The sequence below is a fragment of the Diadema antillarum genome, unplaced genomic scaffold (assembly GCF_040938485.1).
Source record: "Diadema antillarum isolate AM-2024a unplaced genomic scaffold, OU_Dant_1.0 seq00002342_RagTag, whole genome shotgun sequence".
Lineage (NCBI taxonomy): Eukaryota > Metazoa > Echinodermata > Echinoidea > Diadematoida > Diadematidae > Diadema > Diadema antillarum.
The window spans coordinates 48573-69882 of record NW_027272957.1 but is presented as its reverse complement, the minus strand read 5'-3'; the positions used below and the strand labels follow the sequence as shown (position 1 = coordinate 69882).

The 21310-nt window shown below is 39.6% G+C and overlaps 1 protein-coding gene across 1 annotated transcript in view; it reads right to left on the bottom strand.

The window, feature by feature from the left end:
- Nucleotides 1-200: 200 nt before the first annotated feature.
- Nucleotides 201-21310, bottom strand: part of LOC139714615 (solute carrier family 12 member 4-like) — a gene marked incomplete at its 5' end in the record, with an annotated part of 56592 nt that continues 35482 nt past the window's right edge. Inside the window, 10 exons of the mRNA XM_071626296.1 lie at nucleotides 201-345; nucleotides 2069-2202; nucleotides 3082-3377; nucleotides 6659-6766; nucleotides 7317-7408; nucleotides 7996-8085; nucleotides 8962-9081; nucleotides 10429-10535; nucleotides 11496-11584; nucleotides 17553-17585. Coding sequence (XP_071482397.1) covers nucleotides 254-345; nucleotides 2069-2202; nucleotides 3082-3377; nucleotides 6659-6766; nucleotides 7317-7408; nucleotides 7996-8085; nucleotides 8962-9081; nucleotides 10429-10535; nucleotides 11496-11584; nucleotides 17553-17585 — 1161 coding nt within the window. The remainder of the gene's footprint in view (nucleotides 346-2068; nucleotides 2203-3081; nucleotides 3378-6658; nucleotides 6767-7316; nucleotides 7409-7995; nucleotides 8086-8961; nucleotides 9082-10428; nucleotides 10536-11495; nucleotides 11585-17552; nucleotides 17586-21310) is intronic.

Sequence of the window (21310 nt, the reverse complement as noted above, 5' to 3'; positions counted from 1 at the left end):
TCTTTGCTCCCTACGGCGCTCTCTGATTCCTCTCCTGCTCCCCGAGGTTTCAACCCAGCACACCAACACAGAGAGAAGAGAGAGACGCTCTGAGACTCCACGGGACAATTTGAAACTCCATGGGACACACTGTAAGGACAATGAAGACACATGGCATGGTATCTTTGGCATCATAGAGAGGGTTGGGTGGGGGGGGGGGGGGGGGGGGGAGACAGACCATCGAGGGGGCAGGGTAGCCACGGAAGGGAAGCAATCACGAGTAGATGGTGATGACCTCGCGTCCACCTCCCCTGACCATGAGGACGCGGTCAAGACCTTCCGTCAAGACTTCAAGGTACTCCATGTCTGTTGGCGAATCAGGCAGTCAAGGAAATTTGCGGACAGGGCAGAGCAGAATTTCGGGGAAGAGAATCCCTGTGCCATTACAGTTTTTCTTCAAATTTAGGTGGGGAGCTTCTTTTTGGATTCCACTTTCTTCAAAATTTTGAAACAAAACTTTTTTTTTACCATCATTACCCCTTGCAATATCAATCAAACTATCATTTGATAAAAAGATAAGAGGGTACTGTAAAAGTAGAATGTTCTGTGCATTTTACTTAATACGAAACTAGCACAAACATTAAAGTATCCAAACTTTTTGCTTTTGACATATGCAACACTACTTAATGTTTTGATCCTGCAGAATTAAAAACAAGTGAAATTCAATACATGATGATGATGATGGTGACAATGATAATACTTAACAACAATGACATGAAGGGATCTCTCTCTTATAGAGTCATGCCTTTGTTAAACCCCTAGCCCTGCCAGGGGTTTAATAAGTTTGCAGAAAATTCAAACAAATTTAGATGGAGCACACCACAAATCTCTGCCACATATTTTAAAGGACCTGTTTACCTTTGGGAACAGTGATTTAAAAAATTTTCAAGATATGACTTTTGATGCATATGTGTAGGTCTGTTGTATCACAAAACATCCTACCATATAAAAATTTTGCCATAAAGCTTAAAATACAATGAGATATTACTATTTTTCTCAATAAACCATAGCTGAAGATGATATATTCTACAAACAATTTCGTTATATCTTTTGTTCACATTTTGTATATTCCAGCAATACTTATACTTACTTGATTAGACAGATTAATATATGTGACTGTGCACCTCAAAACGAACATAAAGTCGCACACACTGATTTTGCGTGAGGACTGAAAATAAGTGAAATGGGTCAACCTAGCCGAACTTGACTTTTTCATATTTTCTGAAAGAGCGGGTCTTCTTTTACATTATGCTAAAATTTGGTATCATAAAACGGGCAGGAAAGTGTGTTTTTTAGCAGTTTATCTCGAACATTTTTGGTAGAATAGTGTGATTAGGTGTGTCTTTAGAATCCCTTTTTCATTTCTGAAAAACCTTGTCCACACTCTTCACTTTCAACTCTAATAACTTTTGAAAGGACAATACTACTGCTTTAAAAGTTGGCATTAATTATGGACAGAATGTGTTAATGAGGCATGCTTAATTTCACTTTAATTTGATAATCCCTTCATTGTTGTTACTCTGGTGGTTTAGTTCCTGATTTTTGTCCCATTCATCGCACAGCCAACACGGTTTGGTAAAGATTAAGCGCTTGAATAGACACTGTACTTCAGAGCCTCTTTTCTCAGTTCACACTTTTCCTGAGTTTGTGCTTTCTTTCCAATATTTAGATAGGTTAGAGGAGTCCATTTGATTTGAGTTATACATCATTTTAAAGCTTAAAGTCTGCTCTTTCAGAATATGGTCTTAACTAAAAATTCATGTCTGGCGACTTTTTGTTTGTTTTGAGGTGCACTGTCACATATTGACAATGGTTGTTTCCATCCCTATCTCACATTTTAGGACTATGTTGAAGCACTAAAGCTGGGTTTTTGTTTCATCTACAAATGATAAATAATACTTTTAATAACTTTGCAGAAAATTTAAAAAAAAAATTAGAAAAAGGACGCCATAAATCTTTGCCACATTTCTAGCTACAGTGAGAGGGAGAGTGCCAAAGCACTCTGGCATAGCATGTGATCAAAGGATACAGTTCTGCTCTGCATAGGCATGTTTGGGCGGACCGGGGAGGTTGAGAATAACGAGGTGCGCGTCATGTGACTTCTCCACGATGACTTCATTCAGTCGAACAGCAGTGTGCATCCTACGCACGTTGCCCATAGACCTACCAGAGAAATAAAGAAAAATGAATGAGTACATATGGCATTGGTCAATTACATCCTCCTTATCAACAGTCTGCTACAATATCATACGAGTTCCTGTGGGTTGCTATCTTGTGTGGCTGACCATCCGACTATCTACACATTTTCTGCAGACCAGCATACAAATAGCTAAATAAAGACGTACCGATGTATGATCCCTCCATTCAAAATGTATACATTATACCAAAGCAATTGCATTTTGATTTTTGTAAATTTTATGTTTTGATATGGAAATAAATGAATGAATGAATGAATGAATGAATGAATGAATGAATAAATAAATGAAGGAACGTGTTGTTTGAAAGTTTGATATTGATTGTTTTTTTAGTGGCAGTGTCAATATTCCTTGCAGTCCCCTTGAATTTATCTGTAAATTTTGTAATGGTAGATGCAAATTGTGATCTCACAACGATGTTTCAGTCAGTACCTGATATTTTCCTAGGTGTGAAGCTAGTGCTGTGCTTTGAAATGTCCATGAATAAATAGGCATATATCATAAAACAAGTAGGTACCACTTGCTAGTCACACTGAATTTCCTAGCTTTGATACGTATTCTAAAGCAGACTCCTTTTATCTTCAAGAAATGTAAACCCACTGTTTCCTATCCCTCAGTGGACTGTGCTGAAAAATATGCACTGGTAGAATACACCATAATCTGACGTGTGTGGTGAAGCCATTAACTCTTGTGTATTGAGCGCAACATACAAACGTGTATAAAACGACAGTGTCCCAGTGAATCTCACTTCAATTCACAGTGCAGTACCACGCTGCACATTCATTACACCAAAGCAGCATCCTGCGTTGCACTTTGTGCCCCCCCCCCCCCCCCCCCCAACACTTACGGTTCTAGATGCATGAGACCCTTGAACTGCGACATGTCCGTTGCGCCTTTGCCGTTGGTCTTGGGTGCCACGGGGGCGTCCTCCTCCAAAATGACCAGTGGGCTGTCCACTGCGTCAGCGGCCTCTCCCTGCTCCTTCTTCTCCTCACCGCCTTCACCTTCCTTCTTTACCACCTCGATGTCAAAGGGGGACTCCCTGGTGTGGAGGTCGAAGGACACAGACTTCCCGTTGCTTCGCTTCTGCTTCGGAGAATTCATGCCTGAGCTCATGTGGTGGTGATCGAAGATGGCTTGTGCCTAAGAGTTCATGTAAAAAGAAAACAGCAATCAAACTATCTACATGTATGTACTTAATATCTACCCATCTATACAGGGCACTCTCCTTGTGGCAAACAGTTATAATGAAATTCCTGTTACAACCTATCCATATACCAACAAGCTCGCAACAAGCTTGCTTTTAAGTAGGTTCCTTCATATTTCTTTAGCATTCATTCTCAGATTCCAACTTTCATAGATCGACCACTATATGTTTTATATATTTGCAGTATTCTATGTATGTCTCCTAGCTGGATATCATGTATTTAAAGGGAAGGTAAACCCAAAGAGCAATGTGGATTGAGTGAAAGCAGCAACATTAGTAGAACACATAAATGAAAGTTTGAGGAAAATCGGACAATCGATGCAAAAGTTATGAATTTTTAAAGTTTTGGTGTTGGAACCGCTGGATGAGGAGACTACTAGAGGATATGACGTATGAGTGGACAACAATACAAAGAAAATATAAAGGAAATTCAACAAAAATTCACTTTTCTAGAATTATGAAAGAGCAGTGGACCAACCGCTTTCAGAAAGCAGGGGGAATAATTGCTACCCTTAACATATGTCAATATCAAATTGATGGAATTTGTACTTTTCATGAAAAATGGATTTTTGTAGTATTTTCTTTATATTTTCTTGGTATTGTTGTCCACTCATACGTCATAACCTCTAGTCGTCTCCTCATCCAGCGGTTCCAACACCAAAACTTTAAAAATTCATAACATTTGCATCGATTGTCCGATTTTCTTCAAACTTTCATTGATGTGTTCTACTAATGTTGCTGCTTTCACTCAATCCACATTGTTCTTGGGGTTTATCTTCCCTTTAATTTAATTTTGTTATATTTGATGTATTTTTTTTAGAGAAATATGAAAATAAATTGAAGTTGAAATTGAAATTGAAATTTATATCCATCTATCCATCCATCCCCTATCAGGGCAACTACCCCAAAGGACAATTACCCCCTGGCTACATACAGGTTAGTGATAAGGTTAGAGTAAAGATTAGGGTTAGGGTGAGGTTTAGGGTTTGAGTTTGGGTTAGGGTTAGGATTAGGTTCAGGATCAGGCGTAGGGTTAGGGTCAGGGGAAGGGTCTGGGGTAATTGCCCAGGGGGTAATTGCCCGAGACCCATCCATCCATCTACCTATCTACCTATCTATCTATCTATCTATCTATCTATCTATCTATCTATCTATCTATCTATCTACCTATCTACCTATCTATATATCTATCTATCAATTATCTGTCTACACTATCATAATCACAAGCATGCATTCTCACTACACATTCTATGTATGCTCTTGTGTGACATGACAAACTAGAAATATCACTGAAGGTGATTAATACCCCCGCCCTGTGACGACAGTCTTACCCAAGGAATGATCTTTCCTTGATCTTCTGCCATTTAAATGCCGTTACCATGGCAATGCAGCTTCCGACACGTCCGAAAAATATGTCTTGCACATCTTCCCACCAAGACTATTGTGTGTGCCACATTTCATAAGCTTTTGTCAAAAACTGAGGAAGTAGTTCAATCCACAAGATCTTTCCTTGATCTTCCGCCATTAATATGCCATTACCATGGCAACGCAGCTTCCGACACGTCCAAAAAATATGTCTTGCACATCTTCCCACCAAGACCAATGTGTGTGCCATATTTCATGAGCTTCAGTCGAATACAGAGGAAGTAGTTCAATCCGCAAGATTTTTCCTTGATCTTCTGCCATTTATATGCCGTTACCATGGCAACACAGCTTCCGACACGTCCGAAAAATATGTCTTCCACATCTTCCCACCAAGATCAAGGTGTGTGCCACATTTCATAAGCTTTGGTCAGAAAACTGAGGAAGTAGTTAAATCCGCAAGATCTTTCCTTGATCTTCTGCCATTAATATGCCGTTACCATGGCAACGTACTTTCGGGTACTGTCAAAAAATGCGTCTTGCACATCTACAACCAAAGGTGCACATCTACAACCAAAGGCACACATCTGTACCAAGTTTCATGGAAATTGGGCAAAAACTGAGGAAGTAGTTTGCAACACAAAATTTTCCATCATTTTGGCTCATAATATGTGAGCTGTTACCATGGCAACATACTTTTTGTCACTGTCAAGAAATGTGTCATGCTGACCTATATCCTAAGACAAACATTCAATATGAATTCCATGAGAATTGGAAGAACACTGATGAAGCAGTTTTGCCATGAAGCATTTTGCCCTATATTTTACCAATAACACGCCGTTACCATGGCAACGCACTTTTTGCCACTGCGGAAATATGTGTCTTGCACATTAACATATTCAGATGAACATCTGTACCTAATTTCATAAAAATTGATCAAAAACTGTGGGAGGAGTTTGCGACGCAAGATTTGTACCCATTTTTGCCCATAATATGCCGTTACCATGGCAACGTACTTTTGGGTACTGTCAAAAAATACGTCTTGCACATCTACAACCCAAGGCACACATCTGTGCCAAGTTTTATGGGAATCGGTTGAAAACTGAGGAAGTAGTTCGCGACGCAAGATTTGCAACGGACCGACCGCCCGACCGCCCGACCGCCCGACCGCCCGCCCGCCCGCCCGCCCGACCGACCGCCCGACCGTCCGCTGATTCCTATATACCCCCTTCAAACTTCGTTTGGCGGGGGTATAAAAACAAAAAGTAAACTTTCCTATTTTGGCCAGTCAAACGATTAGTCTATTGCCAAACAAATTGAAGGAGAACTTGCCCTAAAAAATTAATTCTACTCCTCTACCAGAAAGTTCTGTGTAAAACTTGGCTTGGTGGTTTTGTTACTGAATGAAGTTTGAGCTCTGAAAGTATGTAATGGTGACTAAATAAGAAATGGTATAATAAGTTTAACTGTGTTTGGCAAACATCCCAAGAGACCATGTATTGGCAACTGCTCCTCTTCTATACATGATGAATCCCTCATCACCAACATACATCTAGAACATAATGCATTTGGGTATCTTTCATGATACATGATGTCAATTCTCCTACCTGACAGTGCAGACATAATCTAATCAGATATAGTTATCCAGTTAGAAATGTTTGATAACAATAAGATATGATTATTCAATCAGACATGAGTAATAGCAACCAGATATGATTATTGAACAAAAATAAACTGAAATTGAATAACAATTAGCTTTCCTACATTTGTACAATTCTACTAATTTTATATATCTTTTTTTCTTTTACGTCTATTCCCCATCATGGTCTTGCTTCGATTCAAAGTTAAGACCGACCTCCATTCGGCTTTCCTTCTTGGACAGCTTCATCTGTTTCAGCATCTGGTTCCTCTGCTCCATCCTCAGTGTGCGTTCATAGGTGTAGGCCGAGATGTCGCAGTCGTTCTACGTCATGGCAGGCACAGGAAACAGCCAAGGAGAGAGAAAGAGACATATACAAAGTCCAACACAGACATCAGTCAACTTTAACTGCAATATATGTCATCAACTTAGAAGGGTCGGCAATGACCTTTGAACCACAGAGTTTTCCAAACGTAGATTTAACTTTCGATGAGAAGAGCAGTTACAAACATTAAGGAAGAAAGTGGTAATTAACATGCGAGTGCTGCAAGAATGGCTTTTGCTATGTTGGTTGAAAACAACAACAACACATATTCACTGTTCACCTCCCAGAATATCTGAATTTTTCATTTTAGGGAGCTTAGGTGTTTAACTGAGACTTGTGCGACCTCCAATCTGCTCTCTTTGGACCCCTTATCTTTTTAATCTCAATTACTTGTGGACAAATTACCTCAGGTGCTTGTCACTGTCAACATGCTTAATATGGTGCTTACTCTTAAATGAAAGGAAATTGTTGTTGGGAAAAGACTTACACATAGTTATGGATTTAAGAAAATAGAGTAGAATGACTAGAGTCTACACATTTCCTACTTACCAATTCTACTACTTGAATCTCAGCCTGGATGCGAAGATGGTAGAGGAACGTTGAAAGGTCCTTTTTGATCTGGACACTGTTATCTTCCATTTCTGGAAAACATCAAGCAAAAAAAGAAAAGTACATAAGCTCATTTTGCTAATAGTCTTGGCTGCTACAGGAAACTCCCTTTCCCATTATCAACATAAGTTTCAGAAATAACCCTCCCACTCCCTTGAAAAAGAAATCAAATCAAATCAAATGCTCTCTTTGCATTTTTTGGGGTGTGAACTTTGCAAGGGAACAGAGCAGACTCTACATTTAAAATGAGCTGTGTTCTTACTTTTAGACAGAAAGAAAACAACTCTTGGGGTTATTGTGTAGGGAAAATGTCCGTGTAAGCACACTAATAACTTTGGCTGGCTCAAAATGTTGATCTTCTTTTCTCCCTATGCTATCTACATATTTGTCCAAATTTGCGGCATTTCCTTACCACCCCTACTGCTTCAACAGCATCCTTGGCTTCAACTTCTACAAAATAAATCCTGAGTTGTTGTATGACTATTTGAAGTCCTCTTTATACTCACAAATCACTGTGGACACTTCAGTTTGTTTCTTTAATAATAGTAAAATCACACATTGAATCTAGAAGCTATAGGGGGGGGGGGGGAGGAGCGGGACATCTTTGCTGTCTACTCACGTGCTACAGTGAAGACCCTCATGCGGCAGTTTTTCCACACCTTGTGCTGTCGGAGTAGAAAGGGGAGCAACATCAACATGCCTCCATCATCTGTCGCAGAGCGGATGGTCAAGGATTCTTACAAAATCACCAAATCAAATGACCCTTCCATCTAATTTCTATCACACTGCATCATTCCAAGGCTGCACCCCTAGCTTTGTGTCTAGCAACATCATGGGAAGACTCATCATCAGGGAGTATTTCTGTCCCATTTGACCAAATTTTCCTGTGTGGGATGCATGCTTAGAACACATCTGACTTCAAACAATGTGAACACGTTTTTTGAGAATTCACAGAGGTCCAACTTCACATGGAAAATGATCACAAGCCTGTATATACCGTAGAAACGCATGCACATACACACACACACACCAGCAGACGGGATTCCCCTTTTCCATACGGGTCTTATTTCTGTTGTGAAAAGAATTTATTTACTCTATGAAAGTGGCCCCTAACTGCATTATATTTCTAAATACCAGACAACTGAGTTTATGAAATACACACTAATTTTTTCATGAGCTGATAGTGTCCTTAAAATCTACAAAATAATTGAGTATGGGGTGTCTTCAAGTGCTAAAATACTCTCAGGATAATATAACAAGAAACACATATTTTCCACTCCTACCTCCCCCATACACAACCCCACACCCACATCCACACATACTTGTCATGGCCTTCAAATAGAGAAAACTGAATCATGTGTTTCTTTTGAATATCATATGGCAGACCCAAGTGGATGGACAGTATGCAAGACAGGAAACCTCACCTACACACAAACCTACAACACATCGAAAATTTACCAAGCATTATCTACACCTTAGAAATGTCATAAAGAGACATTCAACATGAACACGACTATCAGCGTGGTTAGAATTAACTCATGATTGACTGAAGTTGGGGACAGGTGGCTGTGAATGAAAAGGATACGGACAATCCACCAGACGTCGATGCACCCAGCGTCCAGCTTCTCATTGTTGGCAGGGAACAGCTGACAGTTCTTGACCACCAGCAGGGCATTGTGACTGGCTGACACTACACGCACAGTATCTGTTGCAACAAATTAAACAAATACTATAAAAGTGGAAATTTTCGTGGTGTTGAAATTTTCGCACGACCAGAAACTAGCATGAAAATAAAAACACGCGAATATCTTTGCTTGCAATATATTCCAGTAATTGTTGTCTTGATTCTGCGTAAATAAAAACACGCAAAACTCTGCTTACCCGGCTGAGCGCGAAAACATCCACTATTACAGTACCGTGTTACCAGTTTGATTACATTGACATCAAAAAATTGGAGCTAAAAACAGAGGTACCTCTTTACATTTGATTTCTGAGGTCCATATAAACTTCCATCTTTGAGCTCACCTTTTCTTGTGCATATTCTGTACATGCATTATTAAACATCACAGGAGAATAAAGCATGTGTGAGAAAATGAGCACAGACTTTAAACTGTGGCGTTCTCTGTCATTTGGTCCACTTTGAATACAAGCATACATTCAAGAAGCTTTTGTTTTTCTCCAAGATTTGGACGAGTTCTTAGTCACTAGTCTCTGACAGGCTAGACATCCAAATTCTGAAGTTGTGATGTCAAAACAGCCCACAGCAAAGTAAACATCACACAAATGCATTTAGGCTGAGCATCATGACTGTACAGTATGTCCCTAAAAAATTACAATCAGATTTCCAGATTGATAACTTTCAATATGATTAAGCCGTCTGAATGCTATTTCAGGGTCTAAAATTATAACATCTAAGCTATATTTTGCAGAAAACTCTATTTAATTTGGTTAAGTGGTCACAGAGAAATGTGGATCATTATAAAGCATGTCATGGGTCTGTTTCTTCCAAGTTTAGCACTTGGATGCTCTTGGAACTGCATATTAATGTGTGAACACAATGGACAGAACTTTGAGGGAAGGGATTCCTGACATGCTCTACAAAGACCTTCATTTCTCTTTGACCAAAGAAGCAAATCAGATGGGTTTTCAGTAAGATGTGGGCAGGAAGTTATAGTTTCATACCCTAAACTTGTATTTGGGTTGATTCACTATTTTTAAAGTTAGCGTTGCAGAAGTCCCGTCGTTGTTGTTGTTGTTGTTGTTGTTGTTGTTGTTGTTGTTGTTGTTGTTGTTGTTGTTGTTGTTGTTGTTGTTGTTGTTGTTGTTGTTGTTGTTGTTGTTGTTGTTGTTTGTTGTTTTTTTGGGGGGGGTTGTTGTTGTTGTTGTTGTTGTTGTTGTTGTGTTTGTTTTTTTTTTTTGGGGGGGGGGACATACGGTATTTGACGAATACAACTGCAAGATATCCTTGGGCATACTTACTACCCAACAAATAAAGCCACAAGTTATGAGAGCCTGGCTAGAGGAAGCATAGCCAGTGATGCAAGATTCTCACCTAGGAAGACTTTCCATGATTTTTCATCTGGGTTGTGTCTCCAGCCATAGGGCCAGCCCATCACCACCGTGTTGTGTTTCAGGCCACCCAGACCACACATTTGGACACTGCATCAAAACAATGTAGTTTTAATATAGGATATAGTAAATATAGGATCGTTCTTCTAATTGTTTTGCTGCTCTTGTTTTCGTATGTTGTTGGGTTTTTTCACAGGACTTTGCATCGACAATGTGGCATTGAATACAATCTATGAAAGATAGATTTGGGTTATAAAGAAGAGGTATGGGGCATCATACGTACAGCATTCATTTCTCTCTCATATACCAGCATGGCTATAGTGACATCGAATTTTATCTATACTATCAAGGAAAGTTGTAAGGACCTTTACTGTAAGTCACATGTTCACAGTCATAGACGTGTCCTATTTACTGCTGAAGACAAATAAATGTGTTGAGCAGAGCAGAGCAGAGCATTGGATCATGTGAGCACCACTGATAAGCTGGTTGCCTTCTCGATCAATTTCACTCTTAGCATTCATTGGCATTCACTGGCAAAGTGGAAAAGGACCATGGAGTTGATTGTAATTGCTGTTAGATATGGAATTTATCTGAACAAAATAACAATTATGCAACACTGTGGACATCTCAACAAAAGTATGACAGAGCCTACAAGAGAAGATTGGGATACAGAGGTGTAAGAACTGTCCAGAAGGCAGCAGATGAATTTTTAACGTTGCTGATTATCTGTGCCACAATGCTGTAGCTAAAATGAAATTTTCTATGCTTTATGATGATCGATGACATAATCACAATCGTATAGTGCATGTCACTTAGGCCTCACTGTGCATACAGTGATGAGGTAAGAAAAGAGTTGTACAGATCCATACAGAGCTCACAATTCAACATCTCAAAGCCATCGTAAACAAGTATTCAAGCGTTCAGAAGTAGAGCTACAGTGTAAATGTTCAGTTAACATGCAATGGGAGTAGGCAGATGCTATAAAACAATCCTTTCTTCATATAGGTTATGGTTCTCTTTGCGATCCATAGTAAATAGCGACATCCCTACCATGATGCAAGCCCCTCGGTGGGATTCTTGGTGACGAGCACGGTGCTGAATCCTTTCACCTTCTCCTCCTCCATCATCTTCCTCAGCTCCTGAACAAAGAAAGAGGTTTATAGAAAATATTGCACAGTGAAGCCCTATACGAAAATATCGCACAGTGAGGAAATATACAAAAATATTGCACAGTGAAGTGATAAACGAAAATGTTGCACAGTGAAGTAATTCATACGATCAGTGAAACTGTTCCTCTTACAATAATGGGATGCAACAATTTAAACAGCCAATATCCTTGAGTCACTTAAAAAAAAACTAGAAATGTCGCTATGGCGACTGATGCCTCCGCCATAATGCATGATTCTCCCAATAGGTGTATAGTACAATGTCTAGCTTCACAATGTGTGATGACAGTTTCAAATAACTGGCAAAATATTGAAATGACAGGTTTGTCAGAAATATCTTGAATGTTCACTTTCCTTGAACTGGGTTTGCTATAATTGTCTAAGAGTGCAGGTACACATATTTGGGGAATTGAGGATTTTTACTTGACTTCTGACCGACCCTTTTATAAGTGTATGCATTGAGTAATTCTCAAGGTATGAAGAAAGAGTGTAATTACAGTACAAATTTTTTTTTTTTCATTTAAACCTGGCCTTTGACCCTTAACCTTTGACCTTCTGGCTGGAAATTGCCCAGAGAATCTCCATTAGGTAATACATGTATATATTAAGTTTTAAAACTAATAATGCAAGAATTGCATATACTAGTATATGAGAGAAATAGTAAAATTTTGAGGAGTTGACCTTGATCTTTGACCCCTGACTATTCCCTAGATAATCCCTACCAGTCAGTACATGCGTATGTACCAAGTTATATGAAAATATATTGAACCATTTGCGAGAAAAGTGAAATTGTAACATTTTCACCCAACCTTTGACCTTTTGACCTTTGACCTTATGACATGAAACTCTCTCTGGAGAATCTTTACGCAGTAGTACATGTCCACACTAAGTTTCAAGAAAATACCTTCGAGCATTGCAGAGACTCCAACTCTCCCGTTTTCGACGGGAGATCTCCCGCCGAAAACCCATTTTTGCAAAATCTCCCGTTCTCCCGTTTGAAATTTAATTTCTCCCGCCCTGGCTCTTTGTCTCCCGTTGGAAAGGATTTCTTACATATTTCTATCGTATGTTGAAAAAATAAGCCTTAGATAGCACCAGAGAGCATCTAGAACCCTGGGAATTTCGCGTTTCGCACACATCAACTTTGAGTCTCCCGTTTGTTAGAGGTTTCAGCTGGGAGAATCTCCAGATCAGAAGGTACTTTGGGTTGGAGTCTCTGGCATTGCATAGATATGGGGGAAATAGCAACATTTTAGCATTTGACCTTGACCTTTGACCTCTTGCCACTGTCACTAAAATCTACTCAACTAATTGCCCCATCATACATCATCCTTGGACCAAGTTTGGTGAAAGCTGCTTCATCCAGTTTTGAGTTATCACGTAAAGATAAATTTTAGGATTTTACCTTGATCTTTGACCTTTGACCTCTGTCCGATTTCACTAAAAAAATAATCGATTGTCTTATCATACATCATCCTCGGACAAAGTTTGGTGAAATTTGCTTTATCCAGTCTTGAGTTATCGCGTAAACAAATACAATTTCATGATTTGACCTTGACCTTTGACCTTTGGCCGATTTCACCCAAAATCTAAGCAAGTAATTGCTCCATCATACTTTATACTTGGACCAAGTTTGGTAAAATTCCAGTCAATATTACTCAAGTTATCGCTTAAACGAATGCGGACGGACGTACGGACGGACGGACAACTCGAAAACATAGTGCCTCCGGCACCACTTCGTGGCGGAGGCATGAAAAAAATATTCAGCCTTGCCCAAATCTTGCTATTCATGTGAGTTTAATATTAAACTGTACAAATAGTCTGTGATATCATAATTCACTTTTACAGGAGTAGTCTGATATAATTCATCTCCTTGGTTCTTGGTTCCCACAAACTAAACTGTCATACGGGTAAATCGCAGAGTACATATATACAATATATACACACAGTCGTGTAGAAATCACCTTCCTTCAAACAGTTTTTTAACTGCCTCTTAATGCCTTAAAAAAATCAACTGGTAAAGTTTGCAGTCAGCTATTAAATGATGCATTGATTTCAGTGACATAAGTGAATTTCATTACAGAGAAGGATGAAAGTAGACTACTATGCTCTATGAGAGGATTTAGTGTGATGTGAAGAAAGAAGTGGATTTGATGGAAATGCTGTTTTTCTGCCACTGGTCATTCAGCTATAAAACACACCATTGTCAACAAAACAGAGCTCTGCTTACAACAGTGTGCAAACACTTAAAATGCATTTTTCATTTTTCATTTTACAGAACTGGACATGCATGGTATCTAACAAATCACTTAGGTAAATGATCATCACAGATATCTACCGAGATGTTATTCTTCAGACACCCCCTCCATTAACATTGAATTTTGAACTTTTTCTCATTTCATGCAAATGGAAATATAAATGATGAGCACTGCATTCAAAAATTGATTCCTTTAAATGGCACGGCAAGTGAGAAAATGCCCAGCATCACCAAAGCAACTTACATTGCCATAACATCAAATATTTTGAATTACATATATGGGTGTGGGCACATCAATGCTGCATTTACATGAAAACACTTTTGGGATTGATAATATCACATAAAAGATATCAAGGGTACTGGTCTTCATATGCATAATGTATCAAACACATATATCTTGCGGTGGCTTATTGCATATGAACATATGAATAGAACTAAAACAAAAACAAAATTTCAAGTTCCAAGCTGCTTCCAACTGCAATGAAATGTGGTCATTTTGTAAGTTGTTAGATTTTCTTCTTTTTCTTTTTGCCTGTGAATTCTATACGCATCTTCCTGCAAGACTAAGGGTTATACAGTTTGTATTTTCATATGAAATGGCAATTAAGGACTTTAACTTTGGCCTTCACATATCTGGATGTGTTTACTGATGGTTTTACTTTCCGTTATAAATATATAAATATACCATGATACTTTGCACTTTGCAGCAGGTTGCAACCTTTTTAAGAGGACAAATGTCCCATGCTTCACCACGACGAAAAACAACTAAAAAACATCCAATGCTGCCCAACACCACGCAGGGTTCCAGAAAAAAAAAAAAGAAACCAAAAACAACTCAGAGTTACAATAGTTGCAGCTGCCACAGCAACAACCGAAATGCCCAGCAATGACAAGCTGCTGTTGTCGCAGGAGCTGCAAGCATTATAATTGTTGTATGCCACAATTGCTGCCAGTTCTCTCCGCAACAGACAACAAGGGATTAGATATTAGTGGAGCTGCCGTACAAATGCTGGGTTACCATGCTCTTCTACAAGTGGCTGTGTGGGATTTGCTTTTACATGGCTGAAGTTGGTTAGACAGACAAAGGTTTGGCGGGAAATTGCAACAGGTTATTAATTTTTCCCTCGCAGTATTTACACCATCAACTTTTCACAATTCTTTGAAAGGTGCAACTTGATATACACTGTACATAATCATGGCTCAGTGTTTCGTGGCAAATGGCAAGTGGTTGATATTTTCATGGACAAACACATTTGAGAAATTCTTCATGCAAACTAAATGATGCGCCAGGATAGTATCAGCTTTAGAAAGTACATGGTTAGCTAAGTGAGGAATATCGTCTGCTAATGAAAAGGAGAGAATTTTTATGTTATGGTTCGCATGACAAAAAGTAAAGTACTTTCCTGCTGAAGAAAGAAAACATTACAGAATTACAAACTTGAGTTCTGTTTAAAGTTATTGATGGGTTAAGAAAGTTATGTCAATTGCCTAATGCTCAAACCAAATACATCACTTGGGGGGGGGGTGAAGGCATTGCAATTCTACAAATCATGAATACAAATATATATATATATATATATATATATATATATATATATATATATATATATACATTGATATATAGATATATATATATATATATATATAGATATATAGATATATATTCCAGTTGTATCATGCTAGAAAAGACCAAAATCCATGCTATATATCCATTCTATGATAAATGTTTGAACTTTTATGGTGTTTCCCAATGCCATTTATACTTATATTTTACTTATTCTGAAAATATGTTGCTTTTTTTTTATATTTAGTATTGAGATTGACTTATAACATTCTTATCTTATCTTACGTCAAATACAGTTGGTGCATCATCTCTCACTGCGTTCACATTGTCCCCCGCGCCGCGGGGAAAGTCCCGAGCTGTGGGACTTTCTCCTCCAAAACCATAATGTGAACGCTCGCTGGGACTTGTCCCCTCGTCCCCGCGAATCAAGTCGGGTACGGGGACAAGATTTGGAGGGGAGAGTGACCTTGGGGCGAAATTGATAGCGTCCAGCTGTGGTCATCAAATGTGCGCATGCGCTATGCCTGGCAGAGCTCGCCCCAAGCCCCAATTGCCCCCACAGCTCGGGGACAGATGAGATACCAATGTGAACGGTCAGTCGTAAAAAAGATAAGATCTCTTGAGGCTGTCCCCGCGGCGCGGGGGACAATGTGAACGCGGGGTCTAATAATCTTATGCTCGTCAGAGTGTACCATTTGTCTGACAACACTTGAAGCTAGAGATTGATTACTTTCTTAATCTTCTTCTTTCAGTCAAAGCCTATCTCCATACCTACTTGTATATCAACCCAGTTATCTTTCCTTGTCTCTTATCTACCAGATTACATACAGTTTCATTGCCTTGATAACATATCTGGCAGGCATGCTGTGGAAGACACTGTATAATACATGTATGAGGTGAGAGCTATGGATAGAATATTATGAATTGATGAGAACTTTCAAGTTTTCCTGAAGATGACAAGTTTAGATGGAAACTTCCAACAGTATGGTTAACCATGTTAATGAAAACAGAACACCAGCAAAATTGGCACAGCAAAATTACTGATAACTCCCAGGAAAAATGAAATGAGTGATGAGGAAAGTTATTTTTTGCATGTCTAATGACATCAATCATCATGAACTCGCAGGTGCATGATACACATTTTGATTTTTTGTTTAAATGATAATAATAATTGTAGTATGCAAAAGCAAGCAAATTTTTCAAAAGTGTTAGTGCATTTTTTTTCTCTCTGCAAGTTAGCTGAGCATGGAGTGCAATTTAACATAAACTGAAACACTTTCATTTGTTAGAAACCAGAAGTAATACAGCTCTTGAAATACTTCACTAAATAATAATTATTGAATGCAATTACTGGTATGTGTTTGCACACAGACACGGATCTGAAATGGTGAAAATCACTAGAGCTTGGCAACACAACACAGGCCGGGAAGGCAACATTTCCTTTTTGTTTTGCATCCACATAAAACCTCAACGAGACATTTACTTTCACAGAAGGACACTCTTGCGGTCTTTTTTAAAAAGAAGTTTGTACATGTTACATAACATCCTGGAATAAGATGATAAATTGTATGTCACCATTTTCCATTTATCTGCTTAATGCATGCATAGCAAGGCTCGACACTAACTTTTTTATTCTTTGGCGGCCCATACGGGCACAGGCCACTAAAATCTTTATATGTTACATTTTTGGTGGCCTGAAAAGAAATGTATTGGCAGGAAACAAATGGAGACAGAACAATCCACTTTGAGTCTTTGGTTGCCCAATTGGGCCACCAAAAGATAACCTCTTTTTGTTTTGTTTTGTTTTTGTTTTTGTTTTTGTTTTGTTTTTGTTTGTTTTTTTTTTTTGGGGGGGGAAATTTGGTAGCCTGACACCAATTTTTAGTGGCCCCAGGCTACCACTGATGTCGAGCCCTGCATTACGTGATCTTGTGATGGTATTATTAACTAGCAGGTGTCCAGTAATGAATGGTGGGTCAGACAAACAGCAAATCACCATGGATTGAGATGGTCAGTTGATTCCTCACAAAACGTGAACAAGATTAAGAATATTAAAGAAAAAAAAAAACAAACAAATATGAAGGGAAAAGGTGTTGGAAATTCTAGTTGGCAAACCTCACCTCCCGGGCAGCTTGAGCTTCTCCAAAACCCACCTGATACAATTTGCGAGTGGGGATGAGGTTGTTGTTGTTGTTGGGAGCAAAACAGGTTTGTTATTCGAATGAGAGAAGACTGCTCCCATACAGAACATTGTAACACGCACAAGTGGTACAAAAGAGTGGAGTGAGATTTCTCAGAAATGTTGGCCTACATTGTACATCGACAGGATGCAATGAAGTTCACTTTTCACAAGATGATCTCTTCACCAAACAAGAGACCCGCGGGTCTAGCGCTCACCTGAGTATCGCAAGTTCACCTTTCACGCAATCACTAATCTAAATTATTCACAGCTCTACCAAAATTTGACGAGGCATTCTCAAGTGGAAGATGAAAATGTACAATAAGGGCCCAATTTTTTCAAGATTCCTTAATTTGGGGGAATTGGGGTCCCCTGGGGCCCTCTGGGTGGGGCATGGTGCCCAGTTTGATAAATTGAGATCCTGACCACCTAGGGATGCTACCTGCCAAGTTTGACAAAAATCCATCATGAGGTTTTCAGGAAGAAGATGAAAATGTACAATTCAGGCCCCCATTTGGACCCTTCCAACCACCCCCCTCCCCCTACCCCCAAGAGGGGCACCCCTGGATCTCCTATGAACAAACTTGAAACTACAGTCATTAATGTACTCACTCATAGTATTATCTCAGCTCTATAACTTCTGATTCTAGAGAAGATTTTTAAAGATTCCTTCATTTGGGGGGTTTGGGCCCCCTGGGGGCCCCCTGGGCGGGGCATGGTGCCCATTTTAACAAATTGAGATCCTAACCCCCTAGGAATGCTACCTGCCAAGTTTGGTGAAAATGGGTCATGGGGTTCTCAAGAAGAAGATAAAAATGTACAATTTAGGCCCCATTAGGACCCCTCCTCACCCCCACCCCCCCCCCCCCCCCCCTGGGTCCCAAGGGGGGCACCCCTGATTCTGCCATGAACAAACTTGAAACTACAGTCATCAATGTGCTAACTCATAGTATTAACCTAGCTCTATCACTTCTGGTTCTAGAGAAGAAGGTTTTTGCGGATTCCTTAATTTTGGGGGGTTTGGGCCCCCTGGGGGCCCCCTGGGTGGGTCATGGTGCCCATTTTAATAAATGGAGTTCCTAACCCCCTAGGGATGCTACCTGCCAAGTTTGGTGAAAATGGGTCATGGAGTTCTCAAGAAGAAGATGAAAATGTACAATTTAGGCCCCATTAGAACCCTTCCCCACCCCCCTCCCCTGGGTCCCAAGGGGGGCACCCCTGATTCTGCCATGAACAAACTTGAAACTACAGTCATCAATGTACTAACTCATAGTATTAACTTCACTCTATCACTTCTGGTTCTAGAGAAGAAGATTTTTACAGATTCCTTAATTTTGGGGGGTTTGGGCCCCCCTGGGGGCCCCCTGGGTGGGGCATAGTGCCCATTTTAACAAATTGAGTTCCTAACCCCCTAGGGATGCTACCTGCCAAGTTTGATGAAAATCGGTCATGGGGTTTTCAAGAAGAAGATGAAAATGTAAAAAGTTTACGCACGACGCACGACGGACGACGGACGACGGACGACGGACGACGCACGACGCACGACGCACGACGCACGACGGACGCCGGACGAAGGGCGATCGCAATAGCTCACTTGAGCCTTTGGCTCAGGTGAGCTAATAAAGCAGCTATCATTTTTGGTAGATCTGATTCTACTTTGGCACTTTTATCCATGTTTCTGAAGAGCTGCATCACATGGGACATAAACAAGGACAAAATGATTTGGATGGACTTTAGAAGCGCCTAAGCATACGGTTAGAAGTTACTCATTTACACTCTTTAGAACAAGTTGACATTTCTCTTTTCCTCTGCACAAGCCATGCCTCATGTTATGTCATTTTCAAATTACTGTACCACATGAAACAATCATATAAAACATGTAGCTTTACAGATATCAATGAGATGTTTGTTGAGAGTTACATATTACACGAATAGGCAAGTACTGTCACATGACTGTGCAGGAATAGGTGTATGAATCCCATAGTCCCATGCACAGATATTTGTGTTAGTATAGCTGTCCACAGCTCAAAATGGGGTGGGGTAAGATATGACAATGGAGAAACAAGAAGATGGAGCATTCTCTTTGGATGCTCATGAGGATGGCAATGCATCTTAAGTATCTGCATCACACTGTGCAACCCAATTTTAAAATCTGCTGGCATAAAAAGTATTAAACTTTGCGTATTATTTCTTAACTCTCGCAAGGGAAAGAACAAGGAGAAGCATGCCAGTTGTTACTGAACATTTGCAGCATTCAAAGAAAAACAATATCCTGCCTGAACTCCTCGTGTAGAGAAAGAAAAACAAATTCAACTGAAATCTCGATCTATATAAGATGATGCTTCTGCAAACAGTGAGAATACTCATCACCATAAAATGAAAGCTATCAAAAGTAAGGGGGAAGAGCTAGAAGAAAGGACACAGATCCCATACTGCGAGTTTGATGAATGTGTTACAAGAAGGACCTACTACAGGTAGACATTAGGGTAATAAAATCATTTCCATTTCTAGTGCCATCTCTTATCTCAGACATATATATTAAAAAAAGCATGCTATGAACATAATCCTTCAGAGTATCAATGAGAAAACCTGCATGACAAAGTGTTTAAGTTTCACTGCATGTGCCCTCAGTACAAAGTAAAGACACAGATACACATTATGGGAACAATGAAATGGAGCAAATCAATACAAAGGCCTCGATGAAGACTGAGTGAAAGGGAGTTATTCAAATTCATATGCAGCCAAACACAAATGTTGAACTCTTTACATATAGACAGGCTGGAATGGAATGTGAATATATTAATTGACACGCCAGATTGTTACACATTGGCAAGCTTATTGTTCTGACTTATAAGGGAGCAAAAAAATACACAGTTTACCCATGTTATCTTAAAAATTACATGTAAATATCCATCCCCAAAAACAAACGAACAAACAAACAAACTGTTAATTGAGAAGTAGAGGAGAGATGATTAAAAAATATGTGGGGAGACACTCATCATAGGTGAAAGTAAGTTTTGTTAGCAGACTGACTTCCTTCTCTTCATTAACACTATGTGTTTCCATCAATCAAATATGCACTGTAAAACTCTGGTTCCTACTGGTCTTGATTTTCGGGAATGGCACCAATCATGACTTTAAAATCAGACAAATACACACAAACACAGAGAACCCTCAGCATAGGACAGCTGTTATGACATTCGGGAATTAACTCCATTCGATAAAAGTGGTCACCCAATATGAAAGGAAGTTATTGTGTTTTTACAGTGACAGAAAATCTTAATACGACAGGTGAGTATCAATAGAGATAAGATACAAAAGGACAGGAGGGGATACCTAGCATAATGCTCTCATATGAAGGCACTGTGCACGAACTGAAGGCTGTCTATGGGTGCGTTCGAACGCTCTAAAGCGAACCAAAGCGAACTGAACTAAAGCGTACCGTACCGTACTGTGCCAGTTTGGGAGCCTTCGAATGCTCTGTTGAGAAAGCGTACCTCTCGAGTTATTTTTAGAAAAGGTCACGCTTGTTTGTAGCAAGAAGGTCATTCACCTCGCGCTTGACCTACTTACAGCTGTCCCGAACAAAGAGAATGATGTTTTTGCATTGTGACGTATGCGCATGATACGCGCATGTTTTACAGCGAACTTTTGGTACGCTTTGGTACGCTTTTGGAGCACATCGGGAAGCGATCCACT